Source organism: Curcuma longa, chromosome 4, assembly GCF_044706935.1.
Source record: "Curcuma longa cultivar G26 ecotype Majalengka, Jawa Barat chromosome 4, ITB_CL_G26_1.1, whole genome shotgun sequence".
Taxonomy (NCBI): Eukaryota; Viridiplantae; Streptophyta; class Magnoliopsida; order Zingiberales; family Zingiberaceae; genus Curcuma; species Curcuma longa.
The window spans coordinates 20438903-20453948 of record NC_133864.1 but is presented as its reverse complement, the minus strand read 5'-3'; the positions used below and the strand labels follow the sequence as shown (position 1 = coordinate 20453948).

General features: G+C 37.3%; 1 protein-coding gene across 1 annotated transcript; it reads left to right on the top strand.

Annotated features, from left to right (window-relative positions):
- The first annotated feature begins 5312 nt into the window (after nt 1–5312).
- LOC141827252 (uncharacterized) lies at nt 5313–7735 on the top strand. The gene has a single exon (XM_074714481.1). It carries the CDS (start codon nt 5313–5315, stop codon nt 7521–7523), a length of 2211 nt encoding a protein of 736 aa, XP_074570582.1. The 3' UTR covers nt 7524–7735.
- The last annotated feature ends 7311 nt before the right edge of the window (nt 7736–15046 follow it).

Here is a 15046-nt window from a genome sequence, read left to right as displayed (position 1 = left end):
AACCGATAGGGTAAGTGCATTATTAAAATAATTCCTAATGTCACATTAATAATAATTTTTCAATAATAATATTTTATCATAATCCGTCTCGCGAAGGCGAGCTCACAACTATGAAAAAATATCAACAACAATACAAAATGATTTTAAATTTAGAAGACCTCTTTTAAATTTAAGATAATTTAAAATAACAAATGTCGTAGGCAATTTGGTTAATGGAGAAGAACAAAGCCATTACTTTAATTAAGCAAGCAAAAAGAACCAAACAAGAATGGGGTTAGCTAGTTGTGATCCACCCCAAACGTCCCAAGGAGAAGATCAATAGAGAGGCTGGAGGGGAAGCGTCGCTCTCCCTCTCTCCCTCTCTCTCATTCGGCCTTCCAAACTCCAAACCTCTTCTTTGAATTATTATTATTATTTTTTTTTCAGTAAGAGACCACATTAATTACTATTTCACATTAATTATTATTTTAATGTAATCACGATCTGACTTTTCCAAAAGGACAATATCCAAAAACAGAAGACTTCAAGTAATAAGTGATTGTATGAATTACTTGTAATTGTGAAACCCCATGAATTAAGCATCAAGTAAGATGGCAAGTGCATCCTAAAATTTCAGCTCTTTGTTGGCACTGTGGTCTTTAAAACATTCATAATGAAAGTTTAAAGACAAGACAAAACAAAAGGAAAATATTCAAAAACTAAAGTCTTCACGATACCAATTGTAATTTAAAATAACCGATATTTATGAATTCATATATAATCCATTAAAAATTTTAAACCCGTAGGATGAAAGTTCTGTCACAGTAATTCACTTGGAAAATGGTTTTGCATATAAAGACATGCATTATCAAAAAAAAACATGCATTGGTTTTGCATATAAAGACATGCATTATGAAAAAGACATGCATTATTAATTGTGTGGTTAAGAGTGACTCCCTTTGATCTCATTTCCTACTCCGAACAAAATACAACATTTACCACGCACCGACGCACACAAGGCTCGTGTTCCGCCAGTCGGCTGACTTTCCAACTGTGCACGCTGTCCTGCCGCAGACTGTAAATCTCCTCAAGCACAGGCCTGGGCGTGGCGTCAGCAAGCAAGATCGCGTTTGGATCTCTCAATTATGGAGTTTATAAGAGCAGGTTACAAGAGCAGAACGCATCTAGTGGGTTACAAGAGCAGAACACACCTTGTAGGTTTACCGATCGTGATACTCTTTTCTTTCTCCCAACTAATCCCAAATTAACGCCCAAAGAAATAAACAATCTAGTAGGTTATATTTCCCTCTCCCAAAGAAATATATAACGCCCACTGTGGGATGTGGATTTTCAAGAGCAGAACGCATGAAGCGCACTACCAGGCAATCATGTTCCCTTGAAGGTCACGAAGGAATTCGCCCAATGGCTGGAGATGCATCAAATCGCAACACGACGATTTTCTCCAAATCGTAAAATAAATTTAGGGAAAAGGATTGCTTGAAGAAGGAAAAACTCATTGTCATATTAGAATTAGTAAACCTCCCTCTGATACCAATTGATAAAAACAAAATATCTACAACATCTAATTCATGATATGACAAATGAGGAAAACACAATATACGAAATTAGACGTTAGGAAAATACCTGGAGCAGAAGATGCCGATGAGTTCATCTTTGTTTCTGAGAAAGAAACCTAAACAATAGAGAGAAAGTAGAGAAGAAACTGCTCCTATCACCCGCCATAGACAAAAATTTCATGTATGTCTCAATGGGGCGACAAAACACATACGTTAGGGTTAGGAGTAGGGGTCTCTACATATAGAGGAAATAATGGACCAAGCCTACCCATTATGGCTAAGCCCAATAGCATCCTATTAATTATGCTAGTCCACATAAATTATCCAACACAAGCAACAAAAGAGAGAGAGAAGTAAATTCCAATTATGTTAGAACATATCATTCTGAAGAATTTGTGAGAGGTGTTAAAACCCTTCATCATCGTTATGTCATGTGACGACGGGCAACAAAGACAAACCTTGATGAGTCAGTGAACGAACACTCACTTTTGTTTAAAGAATAGATTTCAGCCTTAAAACGTGACCATAGGCTCTTGTCTATATACCACAGATACATATAGTACAACAAGAAAATGATGGATCCACCTAACTAAAATTAGATGTATTTGTTACTCTTACGTCCTTGTCGGCATCATTAATGCATTCGTCTTTGTATTCTGTACTCACTGACTAAAATAAATAAAATAAATAAATTGCACTGGAAAATAAAAAAGAAAAAGTATTTAATTTAATTAACTATATATATATATGTTAACATATTGAGACCTGAATGGGACAATTATTCCACGGAGTTGGTACCACAATCCTGACTTTTTTTTCCGAGTGGATCGGGAAGTTTCAAGTTTGGCCTACGCCAGCGCCACATGCAATAGCCGAGTCTTTTTATGGACTTGTCAAATATTTCTCTCGAAAAAGTAGGATCGCTTTATTCTATACTTTCACTTAAATTATAAGACAAAAGTTAAAAAGACGTCTCAAATTTTATAAGTCATAAAAAAATAAAAAACCTTTAAAAAATTAAATCAAATGAGTGTCTGAAAATATCTCTTATTCCAATATTATTATAGTAGTTATCGATAGTTGCAATGTATAAAAATTATTCTATAGCTATTATAATATATAATTTATAATATAATATTATTGTAATACTATAATAGCTACAATTAGTATAATAATTATTTTAAAGTGATTTTGATAAAATTTAAATAATTTTAACTAAATTGATAAAGAGTATTTTGATATAAAAATATTTAGACATTAAAATTTAAGGTTCAATATTTTAGGATTTAGGATTTAACTACAATTATGTAATAACTACTATTAGCTATTATAACGGGCAACAACTACGTGAAAATTTAACTATTTTATTTTAATCAAAATTACTATACACAAAAGACTATTATATTAAAATACACTTTATCAACTTGATCAAAATTAATTAAATTTTATCAAAATTACTTTAAATTAATCAAAATCACTTTAAAATAATTATAATAGTTACCTAGCTAAACTTTAAATCTTAAACTTTAAAATTATGAACTCTAAATCCTAAACTATGAATATTATTATATCAAAATATTTTTTACTAACTTGGTTAAAATTATTTAAACTTCATCAAAATTATTTTAAAATAATTATAGTAGCTATTTAGTATCTTCTATAATAACGTATGTATTATATTAGATTTTACACATTATAATAGCTATCCATAATTACTACAATCTATAGAATAAATATTTTTTTAAATAAGGAACACTCTTTTGATTTGATGATTTAGATAATTTATGATGCCTTTTTTAATTTTTACTCTAAATTATATTTAAGAAAACATTTGTATTCATAGGATTAGGAGTATGTAGATTTCAATTTCAACTTATCAACGCATAATTTTCTGATAAGTTACTCTTCTCGTATCATTTTTTTAGTAATTTAAGTATTTAATTCTTATGATCAAATTAATTTTGAAGGTGATCGACTCAATCCACAGAAGTTTTTCACCAGCCACCAAGTAAATCGAAAAGTGCTTCTAGTGGTCCATCCAAGCGGCCAGCATTCTTAGGTTTGTTATCCCACTGTGGGAAAAATTTTGATAGTGCATCTCAGTTGAGACTAAAACCTTAGATGTTTGATTATCCATTGGAAGGCTTGATTGCAACACTGTAGCCTTAGGGGCAGCTACTTTTATCATGAAACATAAGATAATGCCCCCTATATGATCTAGCCGAGTTAGTACCTGAATGGTAGAGTTGTATCAATGAAACATAAGATAATATAGTGTTTTTTTTTCATAGTAGAGCATCATTTTTCTACTACATTAATAAGGCGTATCTAATATTGTTAGCTTTAGTTATGAATATACGATAGCTATCTATGGTAGGGACCGAGGACATCATGACATTAATTGTAATGCTACTTTTTTTTTTTGGCCAAATTTCACTGAATAAGTAGATCTCAAATAATGTCGACCTCAATTCATTTATGAAACTCTTACAAAAGGGAGTTCATTGAGCTCATTATTTAGTATACAACATAACAATGACAATTTGTTAGTGGTCCATATACTAAGGAAGAAAAGGATCTTGTGTTGCAAAAAAATCTTAAGCTAATAGAATTATAGGAAAATGATGTAAAAAAAAACAAGTAATCTAGAAACTCAAGTCCTAATGAGCTTATATTTGCACAAAATAATCAAGTAATATATACCTCTCTATTAGACATGGATTTAGGAAGAAAAAAAACTTCCGCGCCAAATTCAATCTACTTCGGCTCAACCCCAATGGAGACGCCTATCGTGCCAAACGCAATTGGCACCCTAGCTAGTCTATTTACAAACTCAAGAAACATGATTCACCGATTGCACCGATCGCACACTCGTGTTAGTCCAGAACTATGGCACTCGACTCCGACTCCGACTCCGACTCCGACTCCGACTCCGATCTATAGACCATATTAACTACAACTCCAAATCTGGCCCAAGCAAGAACCCTAGTAGGAATCCCCAAGTGCCTAAAGCCTGGCGCAGGTGTGTAAATCCAGAGTGTGCTCCCGCTGCGAATCTTGATGCTGGAGATTTCGCTGCTCTCTCTTTGAAACTTTGTAATTGTACGTCTGCCTCAGTGCATCTGATGCATGGAGTACAGAAGCTAGGCTGGTCACTCACCTACTACCACTACCACCACCAGTCTTTCAATACGCTCCTCCCTCTGCCTCTGTTTGCCGAGGCATTCGTCTTACGAGACTAGTCAAAGCTTCCTCTCTTCTACAGTTGGAAAACGATCGCCACATGGCCTTAAATTTCCTACCTCACATTTCTTATTTTCCCCTTCCCTTTCTTCTCTTCTTGTTCTTGTTCTTCTTCTTCTTCTTCTTCCTCCTGACTGATGTCTGGTATATATCTACTTCTGTCTGACACCGCACGAGGGGCTTATTGGGTTGGGCGATGCTGTTTGCAGTCGCTTGATGCATTATTTGGGTGAGTGATTGGGATGCATCCCCTTTTTCGATGTGCAGAAGAGGCGGAAGTGAAAGTGGAGAATAGAGATATGATGCAGTTGCAGAAAAGCTCATCATGCCATGCTTAAACTGGGAAAGTTTAGTTTGTGACATCGGGTTTCTGGTTCGACGCATGGGAGGAGGAGTTGATTGTGGGATTTCATAAATATTGGTGGGGGAAGAAAGGCTGAGTTTTGTATGCTTTTCGTGGCGGAGGTGGCTGGTCGAGGGAAGGGAGATCGAGTGTTTGGGGTATTGATTTGGATGGAGTCGGCGGGAGGGGAAGGGGCGGTGGGGGCGGAGGATGCGGCGGCGCGGGCGGCGAGGAAGCGGTACGAGCGGCTGCTGGCGGTGCGGAGCAAAGCGACAAAAGGGAAAGGGGCGTGGTATTGGGCCCACCTGGAGCCCATCCTGGTCACGGCCGCCGGGGCGGCGCACCCCTCGGCCGCGAAGCTCCGGTGCACGCTCTGCGCGTCCTTGTTCTCCGCCTCGAATCCCTCGCGCACCGCCTCCGAGCACCTTAAGCGCTGTGCGTGCCCCAACTTCTCCTCCCCCTCTTCCGCGTCCGCTGCTCCTGACCCCGCTGCTTCTCTTGCGGCCCCTGTCGATCCCATCCCTATCTCATCCCTGCCCCCGGCCTTCCCCCGTCTTCGTCGCCACCGCCCCCTAACCCGGCGGCGCGCCGCAATCCGACCGCTGCACCAGCCCAGGCCGCGGCTGTTGCTCTCCGGCGGGAAGGAGGACCTCGTCGCACTGGAGAGGCTGGAGGACAGCGTCAAGAGGCTTAAGAACCCCATTGCATCCCCCGTCGCCCTCCCCAAGCCCCAGGCGGACTCTGCTCTAGCGCTGCTTTCCGACTGGCTCTTCGAGTCGGCCGGTGCAGTCTCCCCCTCAGCACTTGATCATCCAAAGTTCCAATCTTTTCTCAACCAGGTTGGGCTTTCCTCGATTTCCTCCCGCCAGCTCGTTCTCTCTCCCCTCGAAGCTCGATACCACGACGTCCTGTCGGAATCTGAGGCCAGAATCCGCGATGCCGCCTTCTTCCAGCTTGCCTCTGACGGCTGGAAATCGTCGGCAACGTCGTCGGAGAATACATTGGTGAGCTTCGCCGTGAACCTCCCCAATGGGACCACATTGTTCCACCGCACGCTGCTCATCGCCGGGGGAGCCACTTCTGACTACGCCGAGGAGCTCCTTTGGGACGCCGTCTCCAAACTTAGTAGCGATCGCTCCGAACGATGCGCTGGCATCGTCGCCAACCGCTTCGGCGCCAAGGCCCTTCGCAACCTCGAGGGCCGTAGCCAAAGGATGGTGAACATCTCCTGCCAACTCCAAGCATTCAATAGCCTTCTCGTAGACTTCACGCGGTATCTTCCAACCTTTGCTCGAGCGTCGGCCAACTGCTCGAAGCTTGGCAATTTCTTCAACACCCAGTCTCGAGTTCGAAGAATCTTCCACGAGTATCAGCTCGAAGAGCATGGCCACACGCGCCTCCTTCGAAGCTGCTCCTCCGCCACCGGCAGCAGCAACAAACGCACCGACTTCCCCACCTATTTCGCCGTGCTGGAGGACATCATGGACTTTGCGCGCCCAATCCAAATGGTCGTCCTCCACGAGGACTACAAAATCTGCTGCGCCGAGGAGCCAATTGCCAAAGACATGGCGGAACTGATTCAGGACGGCAGATTTTGGACCGAGCTGGAGGCGGTGCGCTCGCTGGTCATCCTGGTACAATCCATAACCCGAGAAATCGAGACAGAGCGACCATTGATCGGACAATGCTTACCTTTGTGGGACGAGCTGAGGACCAAGGTTAGAGACTGGAACGCTAAGTTCAACTTCGACGGCGCTCTGGTCGAGAACTTGATCGAGAAAAGGTTCCAGAAGAACTACTGCGCGGCTTGGTCCGCCGCGTTCGTGTTGGATCCCCTGTTTCTAGTCAAGAACACGAACGGCAAGTACCTCCCGCAGTTCAACCGCCTGTCGCCGGAGCAGGAAAAGGACGTGGACCAGCTCATCACGCGGCTGGTGTCGCCGGAGGACGTCCACATTGTGCTGATGGAGCTAATGAAGTGGAGGTCGGAGGGGTTGGATCCGCTCTACGCGCAGGCTGTGCAGGTGAAGCACCACGACCCATCGACAGGGAAGACGAGGATCGCCAACCCGCAGAGCCGCCTCCTCGTCTGGGAAACCTGCCTCAGCGAGTTCAAATGCCTGCAGCAAGTAGCCGTGCGGCTCATCTTCCTGCACGCCACTTCCGGCGGCCTCAAACGCAACTCCACTTTGATGCGGTGGATGCGCACGCACGCGCAGTCCCCGGCTGCACAAAAGATCGCTTTCCTCACGGCGCAATCCATGATCGGAAGGAGAGCCTTCTCCACCGAGGAGGAAAAGGATGCAGCGCTCCTCAACATGGCCGACGACGGCGAGGACGTTGTCAGCGAGTTCGTGGAGGCCTCATCATCGGCGCAATGACATCGATCTCCCTCGAATTTTTAACTCTCCTCTTGATCGCTAGCAACTGAGTGTAGATTAGGATCGTAGGAATTTTGATTCTTTGTATGGATTCTCTAAGCCTTGATTGACACCTGCTCGATATTTTGTTTGGGGGTGGGAGTAGCAGCACAAAGACATTTCGAATATTAAATATTTATTCATCACCATTGTTATCCTCGGAAGCTGATGGATTTCAGGCAACCTCAAAGTTTGTTAAATAGAGATGTTTATAATAGGAGATGTTTTATCATTGCCATCTTTTATTTATGTTCATAGTACATTATTGTTTACTACCAAAGTATAATTGAGTTGGTTACGATGAAATAGATTTGTTGAAGTGGAAAAGATCAAATTTCGATAAAATTAAGATAATATCCTTCTCTGTCTGTCGTAGTCACTTAGTGATGTTCTTCAAGTGGGACTTCAATTCACTGTTTGTTATTTTTGATGGAAATAGTTATTCGGTGCATAATTTAAAGGATAATTTATGCATATTCAAAAAATTTTAAGATATTTATTTTATTTAAATTTTAAATTTAAATTTTTTTATTACTTTCATGAGTATTTTAAGTTGGGTTTAATCTGTTAAAGTGGATTTAATTGTAATATATATTCAGATACAAATCGAATCCATTTAATTGATCGAATTAAGATTTATTAAAATTTAAATTATTGGATGTGGATTAAATATGTTAAATCCATTAATCTGATCCGTTATTATCTATGAATTGATATTTATGGTTAACCAATATCTTATTTTTGTTTCCTAGTGATGAAGATTTCACAGCACCATCATCATAATTTCTTTAGAAGATCATCCTCTTGCTTTCGTTTTATCTTTTTCACAGAAATCAAGCCGTTAACATTACAGATCTTTCCAATCAAGTTCTTTATTGTTATTTATGCATTTTAATATGTTATACCATATTTTTTGTATTTTTAATTATTTAAAATTTTATTTAATTTATAAAACTTATTCGGACTAGAATTTATAAATTCTTTTATTTATCAGTACGTATATCATATCTGTGAGACACTTCATCGCCTCAAAATTGTCAAATGTTCTTATCCTTTGAGATAGTATAATTTTTTATTTGCTCCTCACCTGAATTGAAAGTACCAGTGAAATGAAGTTAGATTTTCTGTTCTGTCTTTCTTCACTTTAATGATACCGTCTGTCTCACTTCCTCTTCCTCTCTCTCTCTCTCTCTCTTTTTTTTTGTCCATTTCATTTTCTCTTTTATTAACTAACTAAACACTTCTCTTTTGTCCATTTCATTTTCTCTTTTATTAACTAACTAAACACTTCTCTCACCTCGAAGGTATCTTGATTTTTATTAATTTTCTTTTTTAAAAAATAAAAATTAAGGTAAAAGTGACTCCAAACATATACATGGGAGATGGATGGATAGCCTTCTCTGCTCATTGGATAAAATAAAAAATACGAATGGCTCTTCATCAAACAATTAACGTCTTAAATTTTTTTATTTTATTAGAGAAAAATATGTTGTAGATCAAGAAATAAGAATGACTTTTCATCCAATGATTACATTTGGCAATTAATATTACATTTATAGCATACTTAAAACATCACTAAAACAACTACAAAAATTGCATTGCCAATTGTGATCCGTAAATTCCTCTAAAATGAGACGTTCTTCAAACACAAGACTTTGTATCCAAAGCATCAAAGTTCCACTAACAAAATTTCCTTATTACGACCTTTTGTTTCTTGTTTGTTATTGTTATCATATTAATAATCAAATTAATATATCCGATCATTGCTTTGAATCAAGTTACTCATACTAAAGTAAAAAAGTAGAAAAAAAATTCTCATCGAACGCCATAAGTATGAAATTTGTTTTCATCATAATATTTTTTTTCACTCTTATTATGTAAAAGATAAAAGGTAGAATCAATCAATCAATCTCCGGGAGAACAAATGTTTCGGGTGATTGAATCAGTCAAGTCCACCAGTCTGGCTTGGTATTAAAAGCGCCGATACGAAGGGTAGGCTGTTCATGTTCACTGTCCACCTTAAATAAAGAGCCAGTTTAGGGTTCCGCCAAAAACAACAATAATATCTTGGCGTACGGAGGATCTATGCAAGCTAACGTCCGTACACCCCCGATGGGCCCAGCTCGTCTATTGGTCAGTAGACGAAACGCCGCCCCCGACACTTGCGGTCCCCCGTCGCGTCGCCTCTCGATGTTCAAAATTTCAAAATTATTTAGAGCTGACGTCAACTATAATTAATACAAGAAATAAATTAATTTAAATAAAATATATGATTATTAATTTTTTAAAAATATGATATAAAATATTTAATATTCAATGCATTTAAAATCATACAATAAAAATATTATTAAAATTGTGCCTCTTCAATTCTTCTTTAAAATCAAATTTATTAATTATTATATCGTTATTAATATTTTCAATCAACTTCTAATAAAAACTTAAAAAATTCTTCCATTTTGAAGAGTTGTTTTAATAAATTTTATATTTAAAAATATTCATTTTGAGACAGGAAGAGTTAAAACACGATGAATCAATCTGTTAATTAAATACATATATTAGATTCAATATATAAATAAATAATATAGTTATAATGTATAAACTATAACAAGCGAGAAAAAAATTACATGTCAATCAAATTATAGATTCCTAATTTATTTGTTTCAACTAATCTTTGACGTAATTCAGAAATAGTTGATAAATTTTAAAATCTTTCATAGCTAACAACATCAAACTTATAATGATTCAATTACAATCTCAACTAGTATAAATCTTGTTCATCAAAATTAAGAGGATAGAATTTCTCAGCAAATCGATGGATGTGATCAACATTAAGAGGCTTAAAGTTTTCTTTAAATTCTAAAATACAACTAAGCTTAAAAAGTTTGATTGTCTCATCCTTAAATCTACTATTAAGTTCTTCAATTTAAAAAATCTATAGTAGCAGTAAATATATCGATAGTGATGCTCAATTGTGATTGAGTCATTTTATTGATAAAAATGACCTGTAGTAATAAATTTATAACAGGCTTCCATGTGAGGCATCTCAATGTCATACTTAGCACAAACTTCTTTCACATAATTAAGTAGAATAATAAATCATTCTTCTCTCAAAGTATAAAGCAAAACTTTAGTAGTTGAAACTGTGGAGATCTATATGCTTCAAAAAATAATTTTAGCCGCATAAACGCAGTAGAAAAAGGATCCCTTCAGAAGATCCATGTGAAAACCATACTCGTTTTATTATTCTATCTACTAGAATCGAGATTATTTTCGATGCGAGCCCTTCACAATCCCGACAGCAACTTTTGCCTTCAAAGGTTAGTAGATCTCAGCGCGATCAGTGTGTTCGCGCCTCCACGGTATCCACACGAACACCAAGATAGAGAGGAACCAAATTGCGGTGCTAGCCACAAAGTATGGTTCGGCCAAACGTAGAAGAGAAGAGGAAGAAGATGCAATCATCCAAAAGAAGAAGAAAAGCCTCTCATCCCTTTTATATATCACCATGGAATATCAAGGGTTTTGGCTTTTGGTATTCCATAGAATTAAACCTCATTAATCCCATCATGATTCCCTCTTAATGGATCTGAATTGGCTTGAGTGACTTGAATCCAACTTGAGTCTCACTTCCGAATTGACTTGAGTCCAACTCAAGTCTTATTCAATCCGAATTGACTTGAGTCCAACTCGAGTCTCACTCAATCCGAATTGACTTGAGTCCAACGCGAGTCTAATTCAATGAGTCTACCTTGAGTCCCACTCAATGAGTCTAATCTACATTAGACTCAACCCAATGGCCCAATGATTCATCACATGAACCATCTCCAAATCACATGTTCTAAGTGTGTGACCCAATAGGTTCTCATAACGTTGGCAATGTCTTTAAAACCATTTTAGAGACATAAGCAATGAGCGACATCTAGCAATACATCATTGCTACCCAAGTGACGAGAATGTCGAGATCCGATACAACCTTTCCGTGACTACTATCTTGTATGACTCAGTCCTTCTATCCTTGATATCTAGATTGATCAATGAGGCATAGACCGTGTCATCCTCTTATCAATCATGTATTTCTTGATCTCCAAGTAGACTACTCAATCAAATAAGCTCAATATCTCATATTGACTTATTCGAGCATGATCATGCATTTTTGCAGTCCTACTCTATCAAGGGGCCCATAGATATCACTTCCGTCATATGGAAGGGATAGATCCCATCTACATCACTCACATCCCTCCGCATAACTTATTGCATACCCAGTGATCGCCTTTATAGTCACCCTGTTACAGGTGACGTTTGACGAAGCCAAAGTATACAACTCATTATGTAGGGAACCGTAGTGACTTCAGGTCTAAGGACTATTCATACCAATAGTCACATGAGAATGTTTATGACACCCATATAACGATCCATGAAACATTCTCATGGCGGGTCAATTCAGTACATAGTCTCTAATATGTACCCATGTGTCAACGTGATATCACATATCCATGACTTGTGAGATTAAGTCATCAATTGACCTACATGCTAGTCTCAACGCATTAATATTGTCCTTGCATATTAATGCTCGACTAGGAATAGTTAAGAGTAGTGTTCTATATATGTCTACAGACTCTCACTATCAATTCAACCAATTGATATGCTGTAGACAAGAACCTACTACTCAAGAACACTATTATATTTATTCATATAGCACGGATAACAAATAAATATAATAAGCAGACTTTGCCTTTATTAATGAATATGATACATGTGTTCCCTAAACAATCATCTCATGATTGACACTAAGGGCCGACACTAACAGAAACACAGCCCATTGCATTTAAAATATCTAGAAATTTCTCTTGTAATGCTCGACAAAGTAGATTTGTTATCTCCATTATATTTTGCATCAAGTGTAATATAAATATGAAATTAAAAGACTTTATCGCAATCAACAAACCACTAGCTTCACCACGGAAGGAGTTAGAATACCTATCATCCACCATGCTTTCTAACACTGTAATCACAGAGTTGTACATATCAATGCATGGTACAAATTAAGTCAAAATTAGAACTCTAATGAGTCTTTGTAGGCCGTAGTAAATTTTTAATTTGATTACATCCTCTACCATATCACGTTCACTAGTAACTACCATATCCGCAACTTCAACTCTTTGAGAAGAAAGTAACTCAACATCACATTTAGGAGATGCATTAAAGAGATTACAAATGGAATTCAACTTTGAAAAGAATAACTAAATGGGCACCTCTTTTTCAGTAGCTACAGTTAATACTAGTTAAAGTCGATGAGCGAAACAATGTACATAATATACACATAAATAATCTTTCAAGAAAAGAGTTTGTAATCCATCCAAGAGTTGCGCATATTGCTAGCATGCATCATCATATCCTTGTCCCAACATGTTGTGGATATGCAAGTCATAACGACTAAGAGAATTAGATATTTCTTTCTTAAGTGTTGTAGTAGTTGTATCAATCACATGTACAATAGCAAAGAATTGCTTCCATAAAAAATCATCAATATCCACAAATCTTAATATAATAGTCATTTGCTCCTTATTAGATGTATCTTTTGCTTCATCAACTAAAATACAAAATTTTGCATCCTTGATTTCTTTACGAATCTTGATTCTCACTTGATTGACAAGAATATATTCAAGATATCTTTCTGAATATCTGGCAAAGTATATTTTATATTTTTTAGAACTTTCTCTAAGACTATGCCCCCAATATTCTCATTCATTTTCTCATAAATTTTATTATCTCAATAAAATTTTCATGATTATTAGAAGATGGAGATTCATTATACCCTCTAAATGTGCATGCTTGCAAAGTAAGCATTCAATAGTTGTTGTAAGTCGCAATTTATTTTTTTACTTTTCTCACTACAAAAAAATCACCAATCTGCGATGAAATCTGGGACAAATTTTTTAAAAAAATTCGTCCCAAAAATTTTGGCGACGAATTTTGCAACGAAACAAAATTAGTCGTAATAAAGTCGTCGCCAAAAATCTGCGTCGAAAAATCCACATTTGTCGCAAATATTTACAACGAAAATAAAATTTCGTTGCCAAATTCGTCGTCAATTGGCGACGAATTCATATTCGTCGCCAATTGGCGACGAATCCAAATTCATCGCCAGTTGGCGACGAATCCAAAAATTCATCGTCAATTGGCGACGAATTTACCAACGAATCTAGAATTCGTTGCAAATTTCGATAAATAGTAAACTTACGATATATTTGTGACGAACTATTTTTCGTTGCTAATTTCATCGCCAATTGGCGACGAATCCTATATTCGTCGTAAATTTCGTTGCAAAAACAAAAAAAAATTTCAATGCAATATTTATTTTGGTGATTATCCTGTATATACAAACAATATCGATCCAATCGGATCGATTCATAAATACATATAACCTGTAACAAACAAGCATATCAAATCCAATACAAATAAAGCAATAACATCCATTCATTTCATCCAAAATATCTATAACATACATGAATCCATAACATCCAAAATATCCATATCCATAACATCCAAATATCCATAACATCTACAATCCATAAAAATCATAATACAATCCAGCAAATAACTACATTAGACATGTATGTACATGTCTATAAGTCTAACCAAGTCACATCATCATAATACAGGAAAGAAGCTACAAAGTACTGATACAAACAAATCAGAAGATATATGAAGACAAGATAGAGGAGATCATCGTGGTCCGCCGGAAACTCTGCTTGATTCTTCGTCACTATCTTGTCTTCGCCTGCATAGAAAAATAAGATAAAGAGAAAGTATCATTCTTAAAATTAAAACTAATACTAAAACCTATAAATTAAATATGTAAAGACTAACCTTTTTTTTTATTTGTTTATCAAAACTTATTTAATAAAAAACAAACAGTATTATTAACAATATATAAATTATTAACTTGTAGCTGTAATAAAATGCATGTCAAATAAATAAAATAATGCTTAAAAAAATGCATACACAAAAAAACTCATGAAGGATCACCACCATCGTCGCCGTCGTCGTCGTCGTTATCGTCGTCGTCGTCATCACCAAGTTGCAACTGAAAATGGTGCAAAATTCGTTCTTGTTGTTTTTGTAATTTTTTAATTTGATTATCTCTTTGTATCATTTCCTTGTCTCTTTGTTGTAATAGCCCTTTCAATTGAGCGACCTCCTCTGTCAAGCTATGTATCTGTGATGTGACAGCAGGGGAGGTGGTAGAAGAGGTACCAGCTGTTAGGTCCAAAAGGATGTTCGTATCTCCACAATGACATGATATTGTCCACTTTGGGCCTAAGCCCTCATGGCTTTGTTCTTGGGCTCTCCCCAAAAGGCCTCATGCCAATGGAGATACTTTCCATCCTTTTAACCCCATGATCTTTTCCATGTACTTTAGATGTGGGACTATGTTGGACCCTTGCAACCCAACAATCCCCCCCTCAAATAAAGGACCACAG

What these genes read in the sequence shown, in the direction of transcription:
- LOC141827252 (XM_074714481.1), top strand. Translation starts at nt 5,313, where the DNA reads ATGGAGTCGGCGGGAGGGGAAGGGGCGGTGGGGGCGGAGGATGCGGCG.